This window comes from Pipra filicauda, unplaced genomic scaffold, assembly GCF_003945595.2.
Source record: "Pipra filicauda isolate LSUMZ 115617 unplaced genomic scaffold, ASM394559v2 scaffold13_size5146498_pilon, whole genome shotgun sequence".
NCBI classification, from domain to species: domain Eukaryota; kingdom Metazoa; phylum Chordata; class Aves; order Passeriformes; family Pipridae; genus Pipra; species Pipra filicauda.
Genome location: NW_024103874.1, coordinates 2498689 through 2522811, shown reverse-complemented (window position 1 = coordinate 2522811; position 24123 = coordinate 2498689). Strand labels below are relative to the sequence as shown.

Below are 24123 nucleotides of genomic sequence, written 5' to 3'. Positions count from 1 at the left end.
GGATGTGCCACTTTTTCCTCTGCAGTTACAAATTTTCCTAAAATCTGGCTTTATTATTTATGACTTTGTTATTCCTCTTACAAGTCAGGTTTATAAGTCATTCTGCCCTTGATATCACTCAAATACAGAAACTTAACAAAACTCCTGTTTAAATAACCTGAAGTTTCTGTGAGCAAGAACTGCTGAAATCTAGCTCCTAATCTGCACCATATGTTGGCATGCTTCTTTCTTGGAGATGACATTTTGCTTTGCTTCCAGTAGATAACATTTCTTTTACAGAAAAATACCCTGATGAGAGGCTAGAGGCAGACTGATGGATCAGGGGTGGGTCTATTTAAGGGTCACCATCTTCCCCAACTGCTTGTCACACTGAGACTTCTCAAAAGGCTTTGCATTTTTAACATCCTTTGGAAAATTCTCCAGTTGCAAAAACAGCTGGGTGGCTATTAAAACTACAATGTATTTAGAACTGATCTTCCAGAAATAACTCTGTACATTATGGTAGATCACCAGCATGTTAATGTTTAGGATGGTTCCTGTGAGGTGAGAGAGTTGGGAAAAGTGACATCAGTTGGTATCTCCGACAATAATTTATTCTCTTAGCAGCTCTCATTTAACCATTTGCTACTGACTGAATCTGGTATTGTATCATTAAATAGTAGTTTGTCTGTAACACAGCTGATGGATTTGATGTTCAGTGTGAACAAGAAGATGCACAGGGGACAGTCCCTGAATGTGAGGCCGGGATTTCTGGCACTGGGTGCAGTAACCGGTCTCTGGGAAGTTTCCCTCTCCCCTTTCTCCAGCGAGGCAATTTCTGTGCACTCATGAGCGCACAGCGGTCGCTCCCCCTGTGCTGCGTCCGTGAAATGATCTCCGGCAGCTTGAAGAAAAGCAAAAATTCCACAAAACTCACGGGACATTCAATAGGGCCGAGAATTTTAGAAGACGCGTGATGCCGCGCCAGCGGACATGTGGGTTTGTTTGCTGCTGCAGCTGACGGAGCGTTACCAACATCGTAAATCACTCGGGTTTGAAACGGTCCGGGACAGTTCGTGGAAACCCTTCCACGCTGGGACAGCGCGGCCGCCGGTTATGAAAGGCCTTACAAAACCCGTTACAAAAGCACTTATAAAACCACTCGCAAACCCCGCGGGCCCGCCCGGGCGGTGTCACCCTCGCGCCGCCCGCGGTGATGTCACACCGCCGCTGGTGACGTCACCGGGCTCCCTGCGCCCCCTGCTGGCCGGCCGCGGGAACTACGGCGTGACGTCATCTGACACCTGCGGCTGCGCTGACGTCATCGGTCAGCTAAGGCCCCGCCCCACCCAGCAGGACGGCCCGGGCGGGCTGGGCCGTGTGAGCCGCGTGTGAGCGCCGGCCCGAACCGAGCCGGGCGCTCAGACACTCACACGGACACTCGAGTTTCCGACACGGCGCCGGTCCCGCCCCGCCTTGCCCGGACCGCGCCGGGCCGGCCCCGTGACGTCACGGCGGCGCGGCGCGGCGATTGGCGGGCGCGGCCGGCGTGCCCCGCGCAGGCGCGCGGTGGCGGCGGCAGAACCGGGGCGGCAGTGCCGGCAGTGCCGGCCCGCGGTGCCGAGCGGCGGCTGCGGGGGAGCGGCCCGGCCCGGCCCCGCCGCCGACATGAAGATCTGGACCTCGGAGCACGTGTTCGAGTGAGCGGGGCCGGGCCGGGCTGGGCAGGGCAGGGCAGGGCCGGGCGGGGGGGGGGGGGGGGGTGGCGGGGCCGGACCCGGGCACGGCGGGGCTCCTCCGGGCCGGGGGCTGCGGTGGCTGCGCCTCCCCGGGGCCGCCCGCCCGCCCCGAGGGTGCTCCGCGCCCCCGCCCTGCCCCGCTCCGCGGCCGCGGCCTCCCGTGACCTTCCTTGCGCGTCCTTGCGGGACCGGGGTCACGGCCCGCGGGGAAGGCTCCGGGACCTCGGCAGGGGCTGTACCTGTGCGGGGCTGTACCTGTGTGCTGTGGACGTGTGCACGGACCCACCCGCTGTGTCGGCGCTGCTCAGGGCTGTAGTGCTGCCCTCGCCTTCAAGGGGCAGCGCTGAGCGAAGCACACTGAGGCCCTTCGTGGTGTTGGGGCTCAAGTGCTCCAAAAGACCTATGTTAAAAATAATCCGAGGGAAATACTCGTTAGAGGAGAGTAACAACTTAATAAATCAATCCAGTATTACTGAAATCTGGATGAAGCACAGTGTTTAACATTATGTCACAAGGAAACGTTCTTATCAAGTTATAATATAATATGACACCAGATTATTGAGGTGTGTTGTATGTTTGACTTGCATGTGGCACTGTCCAGTCCATGAAATAGAGGTGTTTCTCTAGGAAGGATATGTGTAGGGTTGAGAAGTGGAAATGGAACTGCTTTAAAGACATAAATCAAGTGATATGTGTCATTCAGTTTTAATAGAAACCCTGTTAAAACCGAAGGTGTACAACTTTGTGTCCTGCCTCTGTTTCGTCAGCCACCCCTGGGAAACTGTGACCACAGCTGCCATGAGGAAATATCCAAATCCCATGAACCCCAGCGTGGTTGGAGTCGATGTCCTGGACAGACACGTGGATCCCAGTGGGAAGCTGCACAGCCACAGGCTCCTGAGCACAGAGTGGGGAATTCCCTCCATTGTGAAATCGGTGAGTATTTCGTCACAGAGCCAGAAAGGGATCCCTGCAGGGAAGGGAAGCTCGTGAGCCAGGTGTTGTAATAGACGTGTATCATTTCATAACTTTAATGGTTTAAAAATACAAGCATTAATGTATCAGGAAGGCTCAAGAGCAGTACACATAGTGACTTCCCAATAGCCAGAGATTGCCTGGATCTAAGATTGCTTCTACTAGGAGGATTAATCTACCTCAACTCAAGAGTTTTCTTTTAAGTTAAACCCTAATTCTGTTGTCTTGGTGTCTGTTCAATGCAATTATCACTACTTACACATTTAAAGGCAGGAAAAATTGCATAATTAATCCCATCTATGTTTGCCTGTCCTCCAGCTCATTGGCACCTGCAGAACAAGGACATATGTTCAGGAGCACTCAGTTGTTGACCCTGTGAAAAAAACAATGGAGCTTAAATCCTGTAATGTAAGTAGCTGTGTTTGTGCAACTGCAGTGGATTACAGGGTATAACAGCACCTTGTGCATTTGAAAAGGAAAGTCATCTTAAAAATAACTTGAAAATTGCATTAGAACAATACAAGTGTTACAATAATTGTGTAACAGTTTGCCCTCTATACTACTCCATCTGTCTGATCCCACTGTGGAAATGTTCTTATAAATGTGGTAGCTAGTAAATTATGCAAAAAAGTTAAGAGAAATAGATCAGCAAATGCTGAACTTGGATATTTCTCTGTCTTGTTCTACAACCCTATACTTGGAGGAAAAGTGTAATGTTTAAATGCAATATAAGCATTGGTTTTGAAACTGCAGTTTTATTTGCTTAATCCCTTTAATATTTGTATCAAGGGGTGATCCTGTCTATTGCTCTACAGATTTCATTTACAAACCTGGTGTCAGTAGATGAGAGGCTTGTTTACAAACCACACCCTCATGAGCCACACAAGTAAGTACCTCTCTGCTCTAAGATTGCTCTGAAGTAGTACAGACTTTGCTTTGAAAATTCCCATGGTTTCCCTTGAACAGAAGATGAGGTTTACGTGGCCTCTGTTATGGTAACTTTAAAAAAGGATTAAATGGACTGTCATTTCCTCCAGTGACACTGCTTCTGCAGAGCACCACTGGGACACTTCGGGTCATGCTGTAAAGGAGCCCAGTTCAGCTGTTCAGGGGTGTCCTGTCTGTAACTGAGTTTGTACATCTGCAGTTTCCAGCCCCTGTTTCTGATCTCTCCGTCAGCCTGAGCAGAGACTCTGCACTAGAATGCACATTTATCTGCCTTTAGTCATTAATTTTGGAGGTTTGTGTTTTGGTGGTTGGTTGGGTTTTTTTAAGGCAAATTTAGAGCTTACTGAGTCTGTACTGCTGGAAGCAGTGATAACTCTGAAGGATCATTCTAGGGATTCTGACATAGGAGTTTTTTTCTCTCATGACTGTCAGAACTGTTAAATCCCTGTTGTTGAAGGGAATGTTTTTTAATACTGTTTTCCTAGTATTCCAGATCTTGTGTTTCCACTCTTAATGTCCTGCTGCTAAAGATGGAAATGGCTGAGTGCCACTTGGACTTGGTGGGCACTCTTGGCTTTTATTTTATGAGTAGAAGCATAAACCAGTTCTGTGTTACACAACCAGGCTGGTGAGGAAATGCATTTTTTGGGGAGGAGTGAATTGCTTTCAGCAGTGCATTCTTTTTTAAACTACTCAGAATAATTCAGTTTCCTGCTCTCTGTTTCAGAACCATTCTGACACAAGAAGCAATAATATCTGTCAAAGGTGTCAGTCTCAGCAGTTACCTAGAAGGGCTAATGGCAAACACAATTTCTTCTAATGCTAAAAAAGTAAGTATGATTTTTGTGTAAAATATGTTAACACTGGCTGAATGTCAAAGGGAATAAAAGCCTCTGTTTTACTTTTTGGCTTTGTCAGCATTCTTAGGAAAGGGCCACATAGTTCTACTGCCTTTACTGCAGAGTAAATGCTGACTGAATGCTCAGTGTGGTGAACTTCCTCTTTTTCCTCTTGTGAATGAAGATAATAAATTATTTTTGTCAAAGGTCTCTGAATCCTCACCAGAGAAAACATCTGCACTCACTTAACAGTCTGGCACTGTCATTCTTATGCTGCCCTCTTGATGCCATCTGTTAGTTTTTGCTGTTGAAAAAGGATGTACATCCAGGCAGATCTGAAGTAGTTCTGTGGGAGTAATGACATGTTGTTTTAATTGAGAGTCTGTCCTCTAGGAATCCAAAGGTGTCTTGAGTTCAGCCTCAAGAACAATAAAACAACCTGGATAAAAGGGCTTTTGTGGATCATAATGTGAGCACTGCTGACCTAACGGATTGTTTTCATGAAATGTAAGGCAGAACATGTTCCTGCAGTACTCCAGTTATTGAAATAAAAAATACCCAGAGGCATGTATTTCTGTACCTTTTCTTTTGTCATTTCCAGTAAGACAGGACCTAACCAATTTACTTCTTTGCTAAGATTTATGCTAAACTTTTCTTTAACTGCAGGGCCGGGAAGCATTGGAATGGGTAATTAAAAGACTGAATGCTGAAATTGAAGAGTTTGCAGCTTCAGCAAGAGGAACCATGAGGAACTCGATGGCAGCAGCAGCGTTTGTAGAGAAATGATAGTACTTATACCTGTATCACTAACGAGGCTTAACGATCTGCAGCTTCTCTCCAAGCCTAAATACATGTATCCTTTGTTATTTAAAGGCATACCTGTGTATTAGGCACAATACAAATTTAGTTTGGAGAAAAGCTGAATTCTTACTAAGGCTGAGGTTCAAAGGCTATTTAATATATTGGGTCAGCTGGACCGAATTTCGGTTACAGGTGAAGAAATAATTTTCAAGTTTAGTTCCTGTATTTACATGAACACTAACTTAGAATGTTTGCAGATATGAAATAGCCTCACTTAGTGATGAGGCTGCACATGGTGGAGGACACTGGCATGTTAGGCTGATTTCTGTGGAACTTTTATTTTGTATGTGACTCCTGGACTACCTCTTTTGGGACCAAGCCCAAAATTAAGCAGAATGGTTGTTCCAGCATTGTTCTGTTTGTTGATTTTTGACAGTTGTGTGACACAACTCGGTTTAACAGAAAGCTTATTACTTGATGCTTGAAATACAAAAGAATGTACAAAATATTTTTGATAAGCTTTTTAACTTGTTTAATGGGGTGAACTAATATGGTACTCAAATTATTTTTCAGTCAGTGTAGGTAAAACATCAAATTGTCTCTTACCTACCAAGACCTACCTTCTGTTCCTAAATGCAACATTAATGAGCTGGGCATGCAGTACCTTAAAATAAAATTTTACCTTTAACTTCTATAAGTATCTCCATTTCTAAAAGCTTATTAAATAAAGGGGTACAATAAGCATAGAGCCTTAAAATCTTGCAAGCTGCTACAATAGTAGGTGTTCACTTCAAAGAACCAATTAAGGACAAAAAACCCCTTGTGAATTTAGCTAAAGAGTACCTAAACATAAAAGGAAGTAATATTTAACAATATACATATTAATCTGATCACACTCCAAAGATAACGTGCTACATCAACTGAATATTGTGTTGTCCTTTAATTTAAACAGTGTTCTGAGTTCCAGATTAATTTCCTCACAGCACAAGGCTCTTTGTGTTCTCAAGGGTTTCATTTAGTCTTGTGCAGTTCTTGGTACTCGTTGTATGTTCTTGGTACTGTCACCAGTCATTTGCTGCAGGAAGTTAAAGGTCAGACCTTGCCATCCTTCCTTACATCGTGTGCCAGTGTGCTGGCAGTGCTGGTGACCTCAGCAGGGACTCTGTCCCGTGAGGCTCCTTCAGTGGGACAGAAAAATGCAAAGGCACAGCCCTGAATTAGCTGATGGTGGTATTTTGGTGCCAGAGGCTTTTCCTGGAAATTTGATTCTAATCTTACAAGTGATTTCAAGACTCCCTCTTAGCCTTTAAGAAGTGTAATGTCACCTGTCCCAGCATATTTTATTTTGCATGCCATTTCTGTTATATCAGATTGCCTATTGAGTAGTGTCTGCTGTGTAGAGAACCAGAGGTTATTTTCAGGGGTAATCACACGAGAACACATTCTCCTGTAAGGTTTGTGTTGGGAAGAAAACAGGTATATAGATAAATAACTTTTAAAAATTTAACTATTCTAAATATTTTTCTAAAATGAAATTATTTGAGACTACCTTACTAAATTAAAGTCATTGAGGTTTGCCATGCTTTTACAGATTATTACAAGTGAAATAGCATTTCAATTTTTAAAGTATATGTGAAACTTCTGCAAAACTGTACCATCATTTCTGATAAAAATGCTTTGCTTGAAACTCATTTTACATGTTTGGTTAGCCATTACCATCAGCTGATTTTTTAAAAGTTTTTTCTTTTCCAAATTTTTCTGCACTAAGGGCTGCATAGTATGAACTCAGTTTGGCCCTGCACTGAATGTTTAATTTTTTGCAGGCATTCAACAACTTCTTGAAAGATAATAATTTTCTTTCTTCTATTTTATTTATGTGCCTGCATTCTCATTCTGTCAGAGTATGGCTTTCTGTATGTGGCGCTTTTAAAATAAAATTTTATTTGAATTGTGACTAGTTCCTGAAACTTTCTGGTCTGTTTGGGTTTTATAATTACGAGGTGAGTAATCTGAAATAAGTGGGGTGAAGGTGAAGAAATACTCTGGAGTGAGTGGCTTCTTTTATTGAAATGCATATCCTGAAATGGACATTCACAGCTGCACATTTTTTACTTCTTAATAACTCTGCTTTTCTGCAAATCTGACACATTAACTGGTGACCACATTTCACAGTTTGCTGTGGAAAATCTTTCCATCCTGTGGAAAGATTTTCAGTCTACTTGGACTGAGATCTGTGTTCAAATTCCCTGTGAGGAATGGGGGATGCTATGGATGAGTGCACCAGTGGGAGTGACCTAAGGCAGTGCAGAGAACCTGTGGGTTCTGGGGTTGGAAGGAATGGAGGAGGTGGTGGGTAAGAAAGGATCTACAGCTGGAGGGACAAAACTGAAGGATCAGGAGGAAAGAAGTGTGGGTGGGGGGGAAGGGGAAGGAACACGAGGAGCAGAAAGGGCAGAAGTGGAGGAATATGGGGTGAGTAAATCAGTGGTGTGGTCTCTGATTGATCCCTCCCAACCAATGGGTGTCAGCACCTGTTCAGTCACACAGCAGTTAACTGTAAAGTTGTTTGCTTTGGAAAAAAGCAGAAAAAACTTGAACCACCATTCCCTACAACGTTGCTGATGTGTCTGTTGTGGTCTCTACTTGCAGTTAAACTGTGCACTCTAGCACATTTCCAATAAATGTCAATAAATGCTAAGTAAACCTAAGCACCCATTTTCTAGTAACTGCAACCTTTTCAAGCCACTGACCCTGACAGATGGTTCAAAGGGAAGGTCAGCAGTCTGTGCAGGTTCACGTTTATGGAAGAATTGAAGAGTGCAGATAAAGAGCCCTTGTGTGGAAGCACTGAGTCACTTCAGAATCCTTCCCTTTCTGAACATGAAGGTTTTTCTTTTACTTGCACAGGACCTGTTATTTTCTTTCTTCAATAACTGGACAGCTTTGCTTTATTTGTTGCTCTAGAACTAAATTATTCTAAAGGTAAGTTTACGTGTTACAACTGAGCTGAGCTAATTGCTTACCTTCATAAAAGGAGACAATGCTGTGTTTGCCATCCCTCTTGCCTGGCTGTGCTGTCCTACTTCTTCCCTTGGTCTTCACAGCCTTTGTTGACCCAAGTCAGCTTGTTGAGCCAAAAAAACGTGACCATGAGAAGTGCTACAGTCTTTGTGCAGCCACCAGCAAGCACGGTGAGATGCTGAAAGAGGAGAAATGTAGGAAGCTATTGGGTGGGCTGAAATTATATTGCCTCTGCAATGTGTATTACAATAATTTCATATTGCATCTACTAGGGAGAGTATTTGATGTTATTTTAACAGTAAAAATTATAGCTCTGTAACAGTATCATTGTTAACTTAAGTCTTCCTTCTCAGACATGTATATTACAAAAAGTTCAGCACACAATGGCTTTTACGCATTTTCTCCAGAACAGTCTGACAGTCCTTTAATCAAAAAGTTTAAAAACAATGAACGAAAAAAATAGTATCAGCTAGATAATATACATATAGTCCAGCTGAATATATCAGCTAGAATAGAATGTAATGACCAACATATGTGGTATTTTCCTAATCACATACCCCATCCTTTTAACACCAAATTAAATGAAACAATTGCCCTTGCTGTGAACTTTGATGTGCCTAGAGCCTGTTCAACTTGTAGACGCCTTGCTAAGAAGTTTGTTTTCTAATATGGCAAGTAGCAACATTTGAGTGAGTTCTTGTCAACAGTTTTTTGGGGGACCATTAATGTCACCTGGGTGGTTTTTAAACTTTTTTTCAATGGTAGCATCAACTGTGGACAAAATGTCTTACGTTATCATGCTATTCTGTCATAACCACATTTAAAAAGTAGCATAGCCAACACAAGTCAATAAACACATTAAAAGAGGAAGTAATGGACAAGATTCTTAAAACTTGAGTGTACCTGAATTCTGCTCTGCAGATCCTGGGTCCCTCCACAGGCTATTTATGCCAGATTTTGTAGAATGGACAGCTGAGAACTTGGATGACACTGCGAAATTACTTTTGCTTTGAATCCAGGTGTCCAAAAGTTAAAAAATAATATCTTCATCTGCTTCATCAACTAACCTCCAAAATATTGTCCTGTTGTAGGAAACAGCACAGAACTGCAACTTTACCTTAAGATTAGAGCTGATTTTAGGGTATGTTTTCTGCTGCTGCTCTGTGCAGAGTGCTGTGCTTGGCCAGGAGATTTACCAGGAGATGACCCGCATTGTCATCAGCATGGCATGAATTCCAGTGGCTGTGGAGCAGATTAGGGTCAGCAGCAGAGAGAACAGCAGAGCTTTAGCAGCACAGCCCAGTATGGCTTACCCAGGCAGAGAAAGAAGATAAACCCACAGCTACCCAAGGTAGGAAACGTTATTACTGACCGGTACATTTTATACAATGGTGACCATAATTCCATGTTTCTTCACAGTGTTGTTTCATAGGAAAAAGTGCAATAGGGGTGTCTTTTTCAATGAAGACAGAGGGAACACAGTGAAGAGATTATGGAATTTATAGTCTGTTGGACACCGGCTTTTTGTTGTACTGTAATTTGCCTTTTGTTTAAATATTTGTTCTCCCCTATAAAATGCACTTGAGAAACTTCTGAGATTAAAGATAGTCACAAAATTATAGTGGTTTTAGATAGCAAGGGATTTTTAAGGGCTTAATTATTTTTATGTTTTATTGAGAATACAGGGCAGCAAGCAAACTTGTAATTTCATCATAAACTATGCATGTTTAGAAAAAATCATTTGGTTTGCCTGTTGATCTGTAAACATCGTACTCTTGAAAGAATTGCAACATTTTTGCAGGAGCTGTAAAATTACAGAAGCATTATCAATAAATATTAAATGTACTCAAGAACTTTTTGGGGCCTCATCTTTGGTACCTAAGCTGCATTTTTTTTTTTTTTTTAAGTTTGGTAATTTTAATGTTTGCATAGTAAGACAGGGTTCAACTTCAGCCCCTGTTCAGCAGACACCTGCTCCAGTTAAGAGGTGACCTCGGTGGGAGTGCAGCCGTGGTGATTATGTTAAATCCATTACCCACGCATCTGGACACTGCTTGTGTAATAACAGGGGCAGAGCTGGGCTGTGTTCACCTGAGAAGCTGCAGCTTTCTGAGGGAGCACTTTGTTGGGCCATAAAATATGGCTGTGATGACTGAGAAACTTCCTGTGCTTTCCTGTGCCCACAGAGACACAGAGACACCAGCGGGTTTCAGCTCCGCTTTGCAGCACAGTCTGGAGATGAGAGAAAGCAGCTGTGGATCAGCCTCTTGACCTACTCATACTATAATTAGATGCACCTTTATGAACTGAAATATAAGCTGTTCCCTTTTTAATCGTATGTCTGTCTTCCATCACAGTTTCTCTTTAGGATATTTTTATTAAACAAATCAAAAATTACTGTTATTGCACCGGTTTTATGTCCAGATTTATTTTCATAAAATCAAAGTAACAAAATAAGACCTCTTTTTATCTGAAAAATAAGAAGACCTAGAAATGTGTGTCTCTTGGACACAGAATCAGTTTAGCATACTGCTGGCTTCCAAAAACAATCCTGCACATGCTGTGCAGAAAAATACTGTTTTCTTTGCCAGTTTTGTTACAATCATCATTTTTTTAGTTGATGTTATGAATCAAAAGGAAATAATCCCTCATATCTTTATAGTCAGAGGCCCAGTTTGACTTGCTGCCCTTTATAACTGTGTATTTGTTTAAAATCTCTCTCCACAGCCAGTAAGCAGCCTCAGATCTGATTATCCATCCATTATTATGGTATTTGGAAAAGAAAAGCTAAAGTGTTTTAATTTCCATTCTATTACATAACTATTATTTTATTCCAGACCTTCAGGACAGGGAGATGGCATTTGACAGGAGGATATTCTTTGTCAGGCTGTCAAAGATGCTAAAATCTGATTGAAGAAGAACATTTGCTCCTGCCCTGGTTCCCTGGGAAGGAGCAGTGCTCTCAGTAAGTCTCTGAGCTCTTATTACTGGAGCTTTTCTGCACCAAAAGAGAAACCACTAAGAGACCTAACTAAGCACACAGTTTAAATCTTTATTTTTAAAATAAAATCATTTGGGGTCATGCTGTCTCTTTGTTTTGTTTTGGTGTGTTAAGAGACCTTTAGTTTAAAATACTCCTGATTTAACAGCAGTCATGTTCCTTGGCTTTTCAGTATCATCTCTTCAACATACCTGGACCTACTTGGTCTCACTTTTTTGGCCTCCCTGGACCCCTTCAGTGTCAAGACTTCAGCCTCCTGGGAACTCTTTAAAATCCCCTTTTCAGATTCTTTGGATTTATCCAGTCTGAGCTCTTCATCCTCTGTTGAGTTCTCCAGTCTCACTTCATCGTCTCTGGACCTTTCAAGTCTCCCATCTTCAGCCTCCTCAGATTTCTCCAGTATCTCCTCTTCAATCTCGTTAGAGCTCTCCAGTCTCACCTCTTCAGATTCCTGGGAGCGCTCCAGTTTCTCCTCTTCCATTTCACTGGACCTATCAAGTCTCACTTCATCAGGCTCTCTGGATCAATCTGGTGACAGTTCTTCCATCTCCTTAGATCTCTCAAGTGTCACCTCTATATCCTCCACAGATTTCTCCAGTCCTACTACTTCACTCTCTCTAGACCTCTCCACTCATACGTCTTCGTCCTCCACAGATGTTTCCAGTCACACCTCCTCAGCTTCCTTGAACTTTTCCTGTACAATCCCTCCATCCTCACCAGGCATCTCAGAGAACAGCTCCTCGACCTCTTCAGAGTCACTAGACCTCACTGATTTTAACTATTTCCTGTTTCAGCGCTCCTCTGAATTGTCCTCATCGACCTCTCAGGATGTTTCCAATCTCATCTCCACACCCTTTCTGGATGTCTCCAATCTCACCTTTCAGGATGCTTCTTCCCTCACTTCCCCAGTTTCTATGGACATGTCTAATCTCACACCCTTAGTTCCCCCAGACCTATCCACGCTCACATTCCTGGATGTTGCTAATCGCAACGCTTCAGCTTCCCTTGATCTCTGCATCTAACCCCCTAACACATCCCCTCTCCCTGCAACCTCTCTCTGTCTTTCTGAACTCTCCTCCTTTATGTGCTCTCTCCTAAGTTCTCTCTCTGAAAATTCCTACCTGAGGAAATTTTAGGGCTTTCCAAACATCTCCTGGCATCTGAACAGAACTGGGCATGGAAACAGGTCGTACAGATCTATACTGGTGCCTTGTAACAGCTGCATAAACACCAATATATAGTCTGGATTTTTTGTAGAGAGTACAGTTTCTGTCCCTGATCTGATTTCCAGTCTGCCTCAGCATGGCTGGTACCACTCCCAAAGGTTAAACTTTTTCAATTCATGCCGAATTTTTATCTGTCAGGACCAACAAACAGTAAATAGAGCTGAATGTGCAAATAATTGCATATCTCCATTATGGATTAGTCATATATCTCCATTATGGATTTAAATCTGACTTAATTTCACAGAATTGCAGGTAGAGGCATTTCACAGAGAGATACAGACAGAGAAGATAATTGTGGAGAAAAAAGCAGATGAGAGACAGGAGGTAGGGAGAGGACTCAGAGAAGGTGTGGGGCAGGAACAGAGGGACACGGAGCTGGAAGAAAAATGTCCAACACTGCTATTTTGGCCCGGGGTGCCCATGAGGCTTAAAATAATCTTACTGCTAATTATTTTACCTATCAAATCATCAGATGTTGCCATTAAAGCAGCATTTATATGTAACATCCCCTTTATCAGCATATGTAAGTACTGCAGTTACCTGTCTTGCATCCAGTGTGCTGCTTAGGTAGCAGAGAGCGGCTTCCCTTTGGTGCTGTCTTGTATCTTTTTGTTGTCACTGCTGTAGTTGGGGTTTAGAAACCAAAATATGTTCCCTTTCAATATCATCACACTGGCACCTTTCTGGACTAAAAAGGCAGAAACATATTTGCCATAGCAAGTATTTTTTCATTGATTTAATTTTTGCAAGTTGGAAAACTTTGTTCCAATATGCCATGTCTGTCTCAAAATTAGGATAATTATGACTCATACAAAAATAAATAAGGAAATAAGTGCATGAAATAAAAATTATTTTCTGCCTCCTTTACACTAGTTGTTTCTTTAAAATTAAGTATGAACACTTGCAAGACATGAATTTAAGAAATTAACCCCAAATTCAGTAGGAGCAGATATGTTTAGCAGTTTAAAAAAACCCAAAAATCACAGGTTATTGGTCCAGATCTTACTGTCATATGCTGTCCTGCAGAAAGACTGGAAGATATTTGGTGAAGAGTTGTTCTTTTTATTCTGGTAACTCTGTCCTGACCATGTGTGGTTTGTTTATTGCAATGGTTCTGGACTAAATGAGATCTCTTAATAAAGTTGAAAGTTACCCTGTGCTTTAAAAATGGTTTGTCTCTGGACCGAAGGAAGCAAGAGAAGAGGTATGCAAAAGTGCAAGGATTTATTAAAAACCCAAGTCCTTAAGTCCTTAATTATTTAAATGAACATTAGGTTAGGACCAAATTGATCCTTATCAAACATCATTAGAGTCTTGTAATAACTTTTTGCTTATCATATATGGAAAATTGTCTATTTTTCCATTGTGTCAACAGCTGACAATAGCTTCTAGTTTGCTATGTCATCTTTTATGGATTTGTTTAGAGCAAATGACTGGATACGATTTCAGCTGTTTGCAGTCTTACATCCAGAGGAACCCCACGGCAAGGCACCGTGTCCAAAGGGGTAAAAAAACCTACAAATTGAAGCTAGTCTGCTTAAAAAAAAAAAAATCAACATTGGCTCCACATGCCTGTAAATCGTTTTCTTTTAGCATTCCATCTAGAAATGGCACAGAGGGGTAAGTAATGACAACTGATTTAAGCTGCACAAAACATCCCTTTAACCACTTGCTTGGATTCTTAGATTTCAACGGGACTGCTGAGGAACGAGTTAATGTGTAACTAACATAAGCGCTGGATAACTAGCCATTTGCCTCACAGAAGACTTGTGCTTTAATTTCTGTCCTTTAGTTAACTGACGTGTGCTGTGTTTCTGGCGAATTACCGTCCCTGAACCACGGAACCCCACATATTCACTCCCGTGATTCTGGACAACGAGGCCACACCTGGAGGCGAAGCCGGGACCTTCCCAAACCGGGATGCCCACACGCCTTTCCCAGGCAGCTTTACCGGGCTGAGCTGTGAGACTTGAGGGCGACACCGCCATGGCCACACCCACATCCCCCTCAGGCCCACGGGTCCGCCCGGCCCGAGGAGAAGGGGCGGGGCGCCCCGGGCGGAAAGGGCGGGAGTCGAGCGCCGCGGACGGGCCCTCTGATTGGCCAACTGAGGGGCGCGGGGGCGGTCCCCTCGCGCTGATTGGCCGGCGGGCCCGTCCCGGCGGCGCGCACTGACCTTGCCTAGAGGAGCCGCAGCCATGGTGGCGTATTGGCGACAGGCCGGGCTCAGGTACCGCTGAGGGGTGTGGGGGCGAGGGGCTGCCGGGGAGAGCTGTCAGCGCCGGGCAGGGAGGGCTGGCGCGGTCACAGCGGTGCCGCTGCGCGGGGAAAAGCGGGTTTGGGGACAGGGGAAAGGCGGCTTTGGGGCCGGGGGGATGCGGGTTTGGGGACAGGGGAAAGGAGGGCTCGGGTCTGACCCCGCTCTGTCCCCTCATCCCCAGTTACATCCGGTACTCGCAGATCTGCGCCCAGGCCGTGCGGGCCGCCATGAAGCCGCAGTACAAAGCGGAGGCGGAGAGGGCGGCGGTGGCCACGGTGAAAACGGTGAAGCCCAAAAAGGAGTGAAATGTGAGTGGGTGAGGCGGGCCGGGTGCGTGGTTGGAGCTTTGTCGTGCGGGAGAGTGATGGTCTGTCACTGCTGAGTACATTAGTCCCCGCTGTTTGGGGAGAATGAGCTCCGACCTTCAGGCACGGAACTGAGGGGGTTGGGACTGTCAGTGTCCTGATTACGTGTGGGGTGAGAAACAGCTTAATCGCATTAGTGCAGTGGAGTGAGGTGTTCTGTCCAGCAAGCCCTGCTTTTGGGGGTTTGGTCAGGCTTTTTATGGGCTCACACAGAACAGCTGGGGCTCTGTAGTGATGCCCGCAGGTTTCCATAGTGATGTGCACTGGTCTGTAGTGATGTTCAACTTTCATATTTCCTAAGCCAGCAGACAACCTCTCTGAACTGCTGTTTCCCCTTCCCCTGATGAGCTGGCTTTTAAGTTGTCTGTTGTTGGTGAAAGACAGATGGTACTTGTACCTTTATTCATGGCATTGCATAAATCACAAGCAGCTGAAGTGTCTTCTGTTCTGAATAGAACAGCTTCTGTTCCTGATCCGAAATTAAATATTATTACCTTTTGTTTCTCGTGTACCTTATACATATTCTTGATTCAAATAACTTGAATGACTTTATATATACTCTCGTAGGAACTGATCTGCGGTGAATAACAGCAAACTGCAGAGCTGTAGGAAAGCTCAAGACTCTGCAGCCTGATGTCATCACATCAACTGTAAAACTTGCCTCTGTATGTAAATCAGTATGCTAATAAATGTAATGGCTGAATGTGTGCAATGTGTCATTCCTCTTGAAACAAAGTTCTCCATTTTGCAGAGACATTTATTTTTCACTTACGTTAAAATAAAAGACTGGTTTTATCACAGTCTAACATTCAGCAGCAACAGCTGTTTATTCTTAAGGCAAATCTCTTGTTGGGTTTCATGCCGATATTTCAGGTACATAAATGACTGAGAGATTTAATTGTTTAAAACTTTTCTGCCTGCTACATTTTAATTATTGGTTTGGAAAAAAGTTTTCTTCCGTAAAATCTCTGTCAGCAGAGAATATAGTGATATAATTTCAGTGATTAAAAGGACCTCTGATGGCTGTATCTGATGGAAGAGGTACACTGTTGGCTTTGAGGGAGGGACATCCCAGTCCCAGTAGGGATGGAGGGTGACACTCCACCTGCTCTTGGCTATGGGGCAAAGTTATCCTTTCATGTGGTTTGGGGGAAGTGTTGGCATGTTCCTGCTGTGTGTCTTCACATTGTCCCACTGCAGAGGAGGAACTGCAGCTTAGAATGGGATTCAGGGTCATTCCCTTACACTGAGCTCAAACATGAAGCATTACTCTTCAGAGTACAATAAACTTTCACTTCCAAGAGTATAATAAAACAAGCTCCCATTTTTTCCTGTAATTCAAAGTTAGTCCTTGCAAGAATAATTTTTTTTTTTTCTGTCAAATGTTTCAAGTATAAAAAGTATCTTACAGAATGGTATATATTTTTTATTAAGAGAATAATAAGAAGGCTGTGGCAAGAACCTTTTTTTCCTGAAGGCAAAATATAGTTTTGATTTAGTGATTGCCCTGGAACTTACATCTAACAAGCTACAAACCATTCTATCCTTTTTGTTGTTCTGAATGTTAGGGAAAAATTTACAGTAGTTAGTACACAGGATTAAAAAAATACCACACCAAAACTTTTACACAGTGTCACAACTTTGTGTGCTAATGTAACTCAACCTATAGTTTAAAACAGAAATAAACCACACCAGGATAATGAATACAAGCTCTGCAATAATATAAGCCAGCAATGTGAAAGAACTATTAAAAGTACTTAAAAAAAATAGAAAGAATGTACATATTCAGTCTTTTTGCCCCATCTTGTTTCTTCTGCCCTCCCCCTGCAACTCAAGTTGCTGAACTTGTCTGCAGGTCTACATCAGTTTGTGGAGTGATAATAAAACAGACACTGCCTTTCCAGACCTTAGAGATATGCACGTATTCCTAAAACAGTTACAAGTTCCCAATCAAAACAGGCACTGTGTTTACCTGAGAATAAATAAATGTGCTGAGGTGACAGCGTATTTTGCTGTTGCTTATAATCCTGATATATATGTACACAGGCACAGTGGCTGTATAGTACATTCAGTATCTGGTGATTATATACTAAAAGTGAATACATTTACAAGACAGGCTGTTATGAGACAACCTGTCTCCTTTTTGGGAGCGATTCAGTGTCAACAGTTGCTTAGGAGAGTAAAGCAGAGCTGCCATTAATTTCAAAAGCACTGTGTTGTAAAATTGGAGCTATTTGGCAGATGCAGAGAAAAGTTCTGAAGAAATGTCTAATTTTTGGCTACTGCTTTGTCTTTAGTGAATGTCAACAGACTTATTCAGAGTGTTTTGATATTGTTTTTACGCTGCTTCCTTTTCTGGGCTCGCTTCCACTTCCACCTCTTCGAATTCCTCCACATCTGCAGTGGCATCCTGGTACTGCTGGTACTCGGACACGAGGTCATTGGTGTTGCCTTCTGCTTCAGAAAACTCCATTTCATCCATACCTTCCCCAGTGTACCAATGGAGAAAAGCTTTCCTCCTGAACATGGCTGAGAACTGTTCGGAGACGCGGATGAAGAGCTCCTGGATGGCCGTGTTGTTGCCGATGAAGGTCGCTGCCATCTTCAGGCCTCGCGGGGGGATGTCACACACGGCCACCTTGACATTATTGGGGATCCACTCCACGAAGTAGGAGCTGTTCTTGGTCTGCACAGACAGCAACTGCTCATCCACCTCCCTGGTGGACATCCTGCCCCTGAAGATGCAGGCCACGGTCAGGTAGCGCCCGCGGCGAGGGTCGCACGCTGCCATCATGTTGCGTGCGTCGAACATCTGCTGCGTGAGCTCTGGCACGGTGAGGGCTCTGTACATCTGGCTCCCCCGAGCTGTCAGTGGGGCAAAGCCTGGCATGAAGAAGTGCAGGCGAGGGAAGGGCACCATGTTAACAGCCAGCTTCCGCAGGTCCGCGTTCAGCTGGCCGGGGAAGCGGAGCGAGGTGGTGACGCCGCTCATCGTTAGGGACACCAAGTGGTTGAGGTCACCGTAGGTGGGATTGGTGAGCTTTAAAGTTCTGAAGCATATGTCATATAGAGCTTCATTATCAATGCAAAAGGTTTCATCTGTGTTCTCTATGAGCTGGTGGATGGAGAGGATGGCGTTGTATGGCTCCACGACTGTGTCGGACACTTTGGGTGAAGGCACAACACTGAAGGTGTTCATAATCCTGTCGGGGTATTCCTCCCTGATTTTGTTGATGAGAAGCGTGCCCATACCTGAGCCTGTACCACCACCAAGAGAATGGATCAGCTGGAACCCCTGAAGGCAGTCGCAGCTCTCACACTCGTTCCTGACCACATCCATGACGTTCTCAATCAGTTCAGCACCTTCTGTGTAATGGCCTTTGGCCCAGTTGTTTCCAGCACCTGAATTACCTGTAAACAAAATTACAGAAAGAACAGCCACAAAGTTAACAAGAGACTTTTTAAAGGCTACAACAAAAGTAGATCAAAGCCCATTTTGGGCCAGTTGACTCCAGTTAGTTTGCTGGCAGCATGATGTACATACCATGAATAAAGTTGTCCGGTCGGAAGAGGGGGCCTATTTTGCTGGACCGTACACTGTCCATCGTACCAGGCTCCAGGTCCACCAGGATGGAACGGGGCACGAATTTATGGGCTGGAACAACACAAAATGAATGCAAATGATTGCTGTTAGAGGTCAGAGACAGCCTTATGATCTGCTCTGAAAAGTCCAATCCACCTATAGTGGTTTAGGTTTTTTTGAGGGGTTTTTAATTAAAAATTGCTCTGCCAACACCTGACAGTGCTGAGCACTCACAGAAAGCCTCATTGAAGTACACGTTAATCCGCTCCAGCTGCAGGGGTGAATCCCCACGGTAGTTTCCGGTGATGTCAATCCCATGTTCATCACCAAGGACCTCCCAGAACTGGAAAAGGAATGATGTACAACACACTTAACAAAGATTGCTTTATTTTCAGCACACTCTCCTGCTGCTCTCGTGCTGCTCTCATCCCTGATGGGAACTGTGCCTGAAGCAGGGGATGTTTTGCCATTTATTTATTAGATCAGAGCTGGGATCCTCCTCTCCTCCTCCCCAAATAAGTTCAAGAGAAAAGTTTAGTAGGCTATTTATACTGCTTAGCTATCACCCATGCACTAATAGGTGGAGGCCCTCAATTTGTTCTCTTTATAGTAAAAAAAAAAAACATAAAATAGTGTAAATAACACAGGTAGTAGTTGGTATGAGCTTAATAAAGAGAGTCATGGAGGTGGATTGTGGAGGGTTGTTTTGAGCCCTGTCATGCACAAGTGTGACTGCAGCATGGCAAAGCTGCACAGGCAAACTTGTACGTGAGCAAGGCTTTCCACAAACAGCTGCTGGTCCTAAATGTCCTATCTTGACGCTCATATGTCTTGTGCTGGGGCTCTTATCTGGAGAGCAGCCACAGCAGTGCTCATGTAGACACACCCACCCACTGTAATGACCAGGCTACTTTAATATTAAGGGTCTGCTGGGTCAGCATCCAGTCTCGTTTTGAGTGTCCAGATACATCATTTCCAACATGTGCATGGGGGGTGTGTTCTTTTCTACAGGTCTTAATAGACCTAAGCAGTTTGCAGGTCAAAGCCAACAAAAAAACCACCTTTCACCTCTCACACTGGCTGCATTCAAACTAGCTGGGTCTAACATGACATTCCCTGGCCATCCACAGCTTCATGTTCCATTAAAAGAAATCAAGGTGAGATTTGTGGGAGCAAGAAATGGAGGAAGAACACTACAGAGCAATCCCTGATAATTTTTTTACTACTTCCTACTCATAAATAAATAAAAAGATGAACATCACAGATCAGAAGCAATGGTGATTTTTTTTTTCTCCTAGCATAGAAAGTCAGCAATAGTGACTTCTCTCTAAGTAACAGCATTGGAGTGTTTGAGCTACACAAAAATGCTCCAAATTACTTCTGCCTGTCACAGGAGGCCACTTTGTGTCACTCTCATAAAAAACTAACTGGTCACTGATAGCACAGGTCATCCTGTTGATTAATAAGATCCCATATGATCCGTAAGGACCCTTCCAACCCAAAGCATTCTATGATATTAATAAATATAATGTGGCAGTTACTGCTGCATGGCTGAGCTAAAGTACTGGAATCACAACTTTGCAGCCCTTGAATTACTGGCTCCACCAGACTAGATTAGTTCCCTTGGGAATATAAGTCCCAGAAGGAATGCTCTGGAGCACCTGTAATCACTGTGCCATGGTTATTGCAGATGAACATTAAGCTTTGCATGAGGAGCAAGCCCATCTTTTGCCTTTCACACCAAATACTCATCTTCCCTGCTAGCATGCCACTGAATTCCCAAAAGTCCCCATGGTCGGGGATGATGTTTGATGGCGTTTGACCCATTACCACTGACTGAGGAGCAATGTTGAAAGGAGACCTTACCTTGGCTCCAATTTGGTTCCCGCATTGCCCAATCTGAAGATGCACAATTTCACGCATTTTGTGGAGCTCGGACCTGCTGGTGGCCACAACCTCTCACAGGTTCTCCAGTTGCAGTCCCCAGAACAAGCCCTCTTTCTGCTGCACTATCAGCTACACCCAGCACAGCCCATCCCAAGGGGCCTTTTTATATCAGAAGGACTGTCACTCAGCCAGAAGGGGAGTAGCCAACTCCTCAGGCTGCTCAGCATTTCACAAGGAGGCAAAATGCCTGTTTACTGCCTGGGGACAAAAAGCACAGGTGCTTTTCTGAGTGCCTTGGAAAGGAATATTGTCACATGCACCCCCTCACAATTAATTCCAGATCTCTGCAGCAGTGTGATGCATGCAATTATGTGCACATTCTATTTGTGTTTCATTATTTGATGTTACACGCAATATATATACAAATATATGTGCATATATAGATATTACAGCCAAAAATGAGTGATCTTCATTTATTAAGCACATGCGCTTCTGCCACATAATTTAAATTTTAGCATCATATGAGTCATACAGGACACCACCCATATTTAAACCAGTGTGAGCAGTAGCTTCCTATAACTACAACATTCAGCACATTGCCAGGCAAAATCAAGTTCACTAATAGTCATCATTCCCAGTGTCTGACTGCATGAAGGAAGGGGACAGGATCAGGACCAAAAAATATTTTGTAACACATAAATGTAAGACTGCACTCTCAGTGATGCTTGTTCCTTAAACAATTATGAGTATCCCTCAATTTCAGCCAAAATCTGAATTAACTTGTGACTAACTTGCATAGGTGCTCTCTCTCTTAATTTTCTGTCATTAAGCATTTCTAATATTTCTTATTTTCTTATGTCTGAGATGTGCTTCAGAACTTGCCAGGAAAATGCTAGAGGTGAACCCCCAGTTCCACTGAAGTTCACTGAAGTGAACTATAATGTTCAAAAGGAAACAATGCGAGGGGGAGCAGAACACGACCCAGTCATGTTGCCCGCTGATAACCAGGACCAGTATCACTGAGCAGCAGAAACCCCAGAATGGACTGTCTGCTGGAACTTGGAGCAGTTTCATTACATGTCAAATGACTGTCACTGCTTTGCAAATGTTCCTTTTAAGGATGGCAAAAGGAACTATAATTAGGAAAGCACCTCAAATTATTTTATATAAAATGGTGACAGTGGAAGGACTTGACTCATTAAAAGTTACTACTTTACCACTCTGTGGGTTGCTAGAGATAAGGAACCTCTGCGCTTCCATATTGTTTCAAAAGAAAAATCAGCTTATTCCAGACTTCCCCCCCACCCTATATGACTTCCACTTCTCCCACCAGCCAATGAAGGAACAGACAAGGGCTCCTAAGACAGAGTTTAGCACCTAAAGTGCATTGCAAAAGAGTAGCGAGCAAACATTTGTCATCCTCTGCCAAGCTATGAGTATCCACAGTAGGAAGCAACAAAAGCAAGACTCAGTTCAGGTAGATTAGTTTTGTTTCCTTAGAACACAATTATTTTATCATATTCCAGAAGATAAATATTCTCTAAGCCATTTAGTTTACTCAGCAAGATAACCAAACCATTCTGTTCCATCTCCACATTGTCAATATATCCCACAATGGCAGTGGGTATCTTCTAAAATTTCCTAAGAAAATTCTCGAAAGGTTATTTGGACATTTACTTTGAAAGCAAATCTCATTTTATTCATGCACATATTTGTTTTCTCCAATGATCTTTAGCTAAAAGTAGTTGTGCAACTCTGAGCTGTGTATTCAGTTGCTGCATTCTGGATGGGAGCTGCATCGACACCACGCATCAGAGACCTGCTCACACTAAATAAATACTACTCAAAATATGCAATGTATTCATCTACAATAGACACAGCTTACGGAGAGGCTGAAGATGCTAATTCACTGTCCAAAAAGTTTGGCAAAATAATTTCTGCAATAAATACACTGGCTGAGCACATCTACAAGGAAAGGGAAAAAAGGGAAGTGGAAGAAATTTGCAATCACTTGATATGGGTTTTTCTCTTGCCAGAAATAGCTCCCTGAAATCATGTGCCTCCTCTGAAGCACTTCCATATAGAGTCTAAAAAATTATGGCACACAACACCAAGTACCTGGGATGGTTGGTGAAGTGGATGTGGGTTTGGGGCTCTTTTGCCCCTTCTCCCCAACTGCTTTTCTGTGAACCTCCAAGCCTGGCTTTACCCAGATGTGGTCTGTGAGGAGCCTGTTTCTCTGTAGATCTTGTTGCAGGCCTGTCACTCCTCAGCCCTGGGTTAACAAGCCTGTTAACTCCCAATGCACTTCCCAGGCCCAGCCACCACACATGTGCTGCTGCAGATTAGCGGGGGAGCGTCCGCCGGGCCGGAGGGAACGTGGATGGGCTGGCTCCAGGGACTTTTGGCACTGTGGAGATTAGGAGCAGCCTGGCACTGGGCACAGCCTGGCCCACAGTGTCTATTATCAGGCTGCCAACTGCTTCCATTGCCTTCAGAGCAGGCCCCAGATCCCACAGCCCTGGCCGTGGCCTTAAGCTGAGACCACAAACAAGCCAGGTTTTTGTGGTTGCTGGGCTTTTTTGTTGTTGTTTCTGATTTTTTTTGATTGTTTTGTTGTTTCTTTTTTTTTTTAAGGCTGCCCACTAGCAACAAATATGCCTGTGCAGGAAGGCATTCTGGGATACCTTTTGTGTTTTAAATATGGTTTGCTTGGGAGGAACTGGCTTTTCAGAGTAACCAAGAAGATTGTTGAGAAGAAAGCCTATTCAATTTGAGATAGGCCTGGCTACAGGACACCAGATAATTTTAAAGAGATCTGTGACTGGCTAGCAGATGAGCTGATGCAAGTCTCAACTAACCTGGGCTGCCTGCATCAACCTTAGGAATGATACCAAAAAACCATGGCATTCAACAGGAATAAAAAGCACTTCACATTTACATTTCAGTTAGTAAGTAAAACTATTTAACCTGCCTTGCTCTGGCAGGTGGTCCAAGGAAATAAGGCAGGACTGCCCACTGTAAAGCATCATCAGTGTAATGAGCCCATGTGATTAAACAAATAGCTTTTGGTACAACCACAGTGGAAGACTGAGCAGTTCATTACCTTCCTCACACTGCAGATCTATGACCTGGCAAAAACGTGGGGCTTCAGCATGTGAATTCACCTGCTGCACAGTGCCTTTTGCAGGAAAATCAGAAAACTGCTTTTACTGTTGACTAAATCTTGTAACAGATAACAAAGAATCTTCAGATGTCCTGAGCCCTAAAGAACAGCCTCAAAATTGCAGCCTCAGTAAACCGTAGCATTAAAGGGCTTGAAGAATTCAGAACGCATGACTAAGAAAAAAACCACAACTAAACAAAAAACCCAGCCTGCTCTCTGCAGTGTCACAGTTGCTGGTCACAGTCTGGCACAATGCTGAGGTGTTAGGCCAAAGGTAAAGGAACCTATAAGCCTGTCCCAGATACGAGTCCTCTTGTCACAACCCCTGTGACC

At 43.7% G+C, this 24123-nt stretch overlaps 3 protein-coding genes and 1 long non-coding RNA gene across 5 annotated transcripts; 2 read left to right on the top strand and 2 right to left on the bottom strand.

The window, feature by feature from the left end:
- The first annotated feature begins 1563 nt into the window (after positions 1 to 1563).
- PRELID3B (PRELI domain containing 3B) lies at positions 1564 to 7235 on the top strand. The gene is made up of 6 exons (XM_027710531.2): positions 1564 to 1679; positions 2486 to 2654; positions 3012 to 3101; positions 3509 to 3579; positions 4369 to 4471; positions 5147 to 7235. Exons 1-6 carry the CDS (start codon positions 1648 to 1650, stop codon positions 5264 to 5266), a joined length of 585 nt encoding a protein of 194 aa, XP_027566332.1. The 5' UTR covers positions 1564 to 1647; the 3' UTR covers positions 5267 to 7235.
- Positions 7236 to 8309: 1074 nt separating this feature from the next.
- LOC120322654 lies at positions 8310 to 14501 on the bottom strand. The gene is made up of 4 exons (XR_005562479.1): positions 14417 to 14501; positions 13070 to 13217; positions 9206 to 9384; positions 8310 to 8480 (listed from the first exon to the last, which is right to left on the bottom strand). It is a non-coding gene; the product is annotated as an uncharacterized LOC120322654 (long non-coding RNA).
- Positions 14502 to 14668: 167 nt separating this feature from the next.
- Positions 14669 to 15861, top strand: ATP5F1E (ATP synthase F1 subunit epsilon). Its single transcript, XM_027710533.2, has 3 exons — positions 14669 to 14759; positions 14971 to 15097; positions 15722 to 15861. Exons 1-2 carry the CDS (start codon positions 14728 to 14730, stop codon positions 15092 to 15094), a joined length of 156 nt encoding a protein of 51 aa, XP_027566334.1. The 5' UTR covers positions 14669 to 14727; the 3' UTR covers positions 15095 to 15097; positions 15722 to 15861.
- Positions 15862 to 16537: 676 nt separating this feature from the next.
- On the bottom strand, positions 16538 to 23738 carry TUBB1 (tubulin beta 1 class VI). Of its 2 annotated transcripts, none has more exons than XM_039378523.1 (4): positions 23731 to 23738; positions 18972 to 19080; positions 18699 to 18809; positions 16538 to 18565 (listed from the first exon to the last, which is right to left on the bottom strand). In XM_039378523.1, exons 3-4 carry the CDS (start codon positions 18757 to 18759, stop codon positions 17493 to 17495), a joined length of 1134 nt encoding a protein of 377 aa, XP_039234457.1. In that variant the 5' UTR covers positions 18760 to 18809; positions 18972 to 19080; positions 23731 to 23738; the 3' UTR covers positions 16538 to 17492. The 2 variants fall into 2 exon arrangements, with proteins under 2 accessions (XP_039234457.1, XP_027566331.1); XM_027710530.2 differs by lacking the exon at positions 23731 to 23738 and adding an exon at positions 20604 to 21869.
- Positions 23739 to 24123: the final 385 nt, after the last annotated feature.

Coding starts and splice junctions, on each gene's coding strand:
- PRELID3B (XM_027710531.2), top strand. CDS start 1,648: ATGAAGATCTGGACCTCGGAGCACGTGTTCGA. Junction 2,655..3,011: donor TTCCCTCCATTGTGAAATCG/GTGAGTATTTCG, acceptor CCTGTCCTCCAG/CTCATTGGCACCTGCAGAAC. Junction 3,580..4,368: donor CACCCTCATGAGCCACACAA/GTAAGTACCTCT, acceptor TCTCTGTTTCAG/AACCATTCTGACACAAGAAG.
- ATP5F1E (XM_027710533.2), top strand. CDS start 14,728: ATGGTGGCGTATTGGCGACAGGCCGGGCTCAG. Junction 14,760..14,970: donor TGGCGACAGGCCGGGCTCAG/GTACCGCTGAGG, acceptor CCTCATCCCCAG/TTACATCCGGTACTCGCAGA.
- TUBB1 (XM_027710530.2), bottom strand. CDS start 20,660: ATGCGTGAAATTGTGCATCTTCAGATTGGGCAATGCGGGAACCAAATT. Junction 18,810..18,971: donor GTACTTCAATGAGGCTTTCT/GTGAGTGCTCAG, acceptor GTGTTGTTCCAG/CCCATAAATTCGTGCCCCGT. Junction 18,566..18,698: donor ACCGGACAACTTTATTCATG/GTATGTACATCA, acceptor TTTTGTTTACAG/GTAATTCAGGTGCTGGAAAC.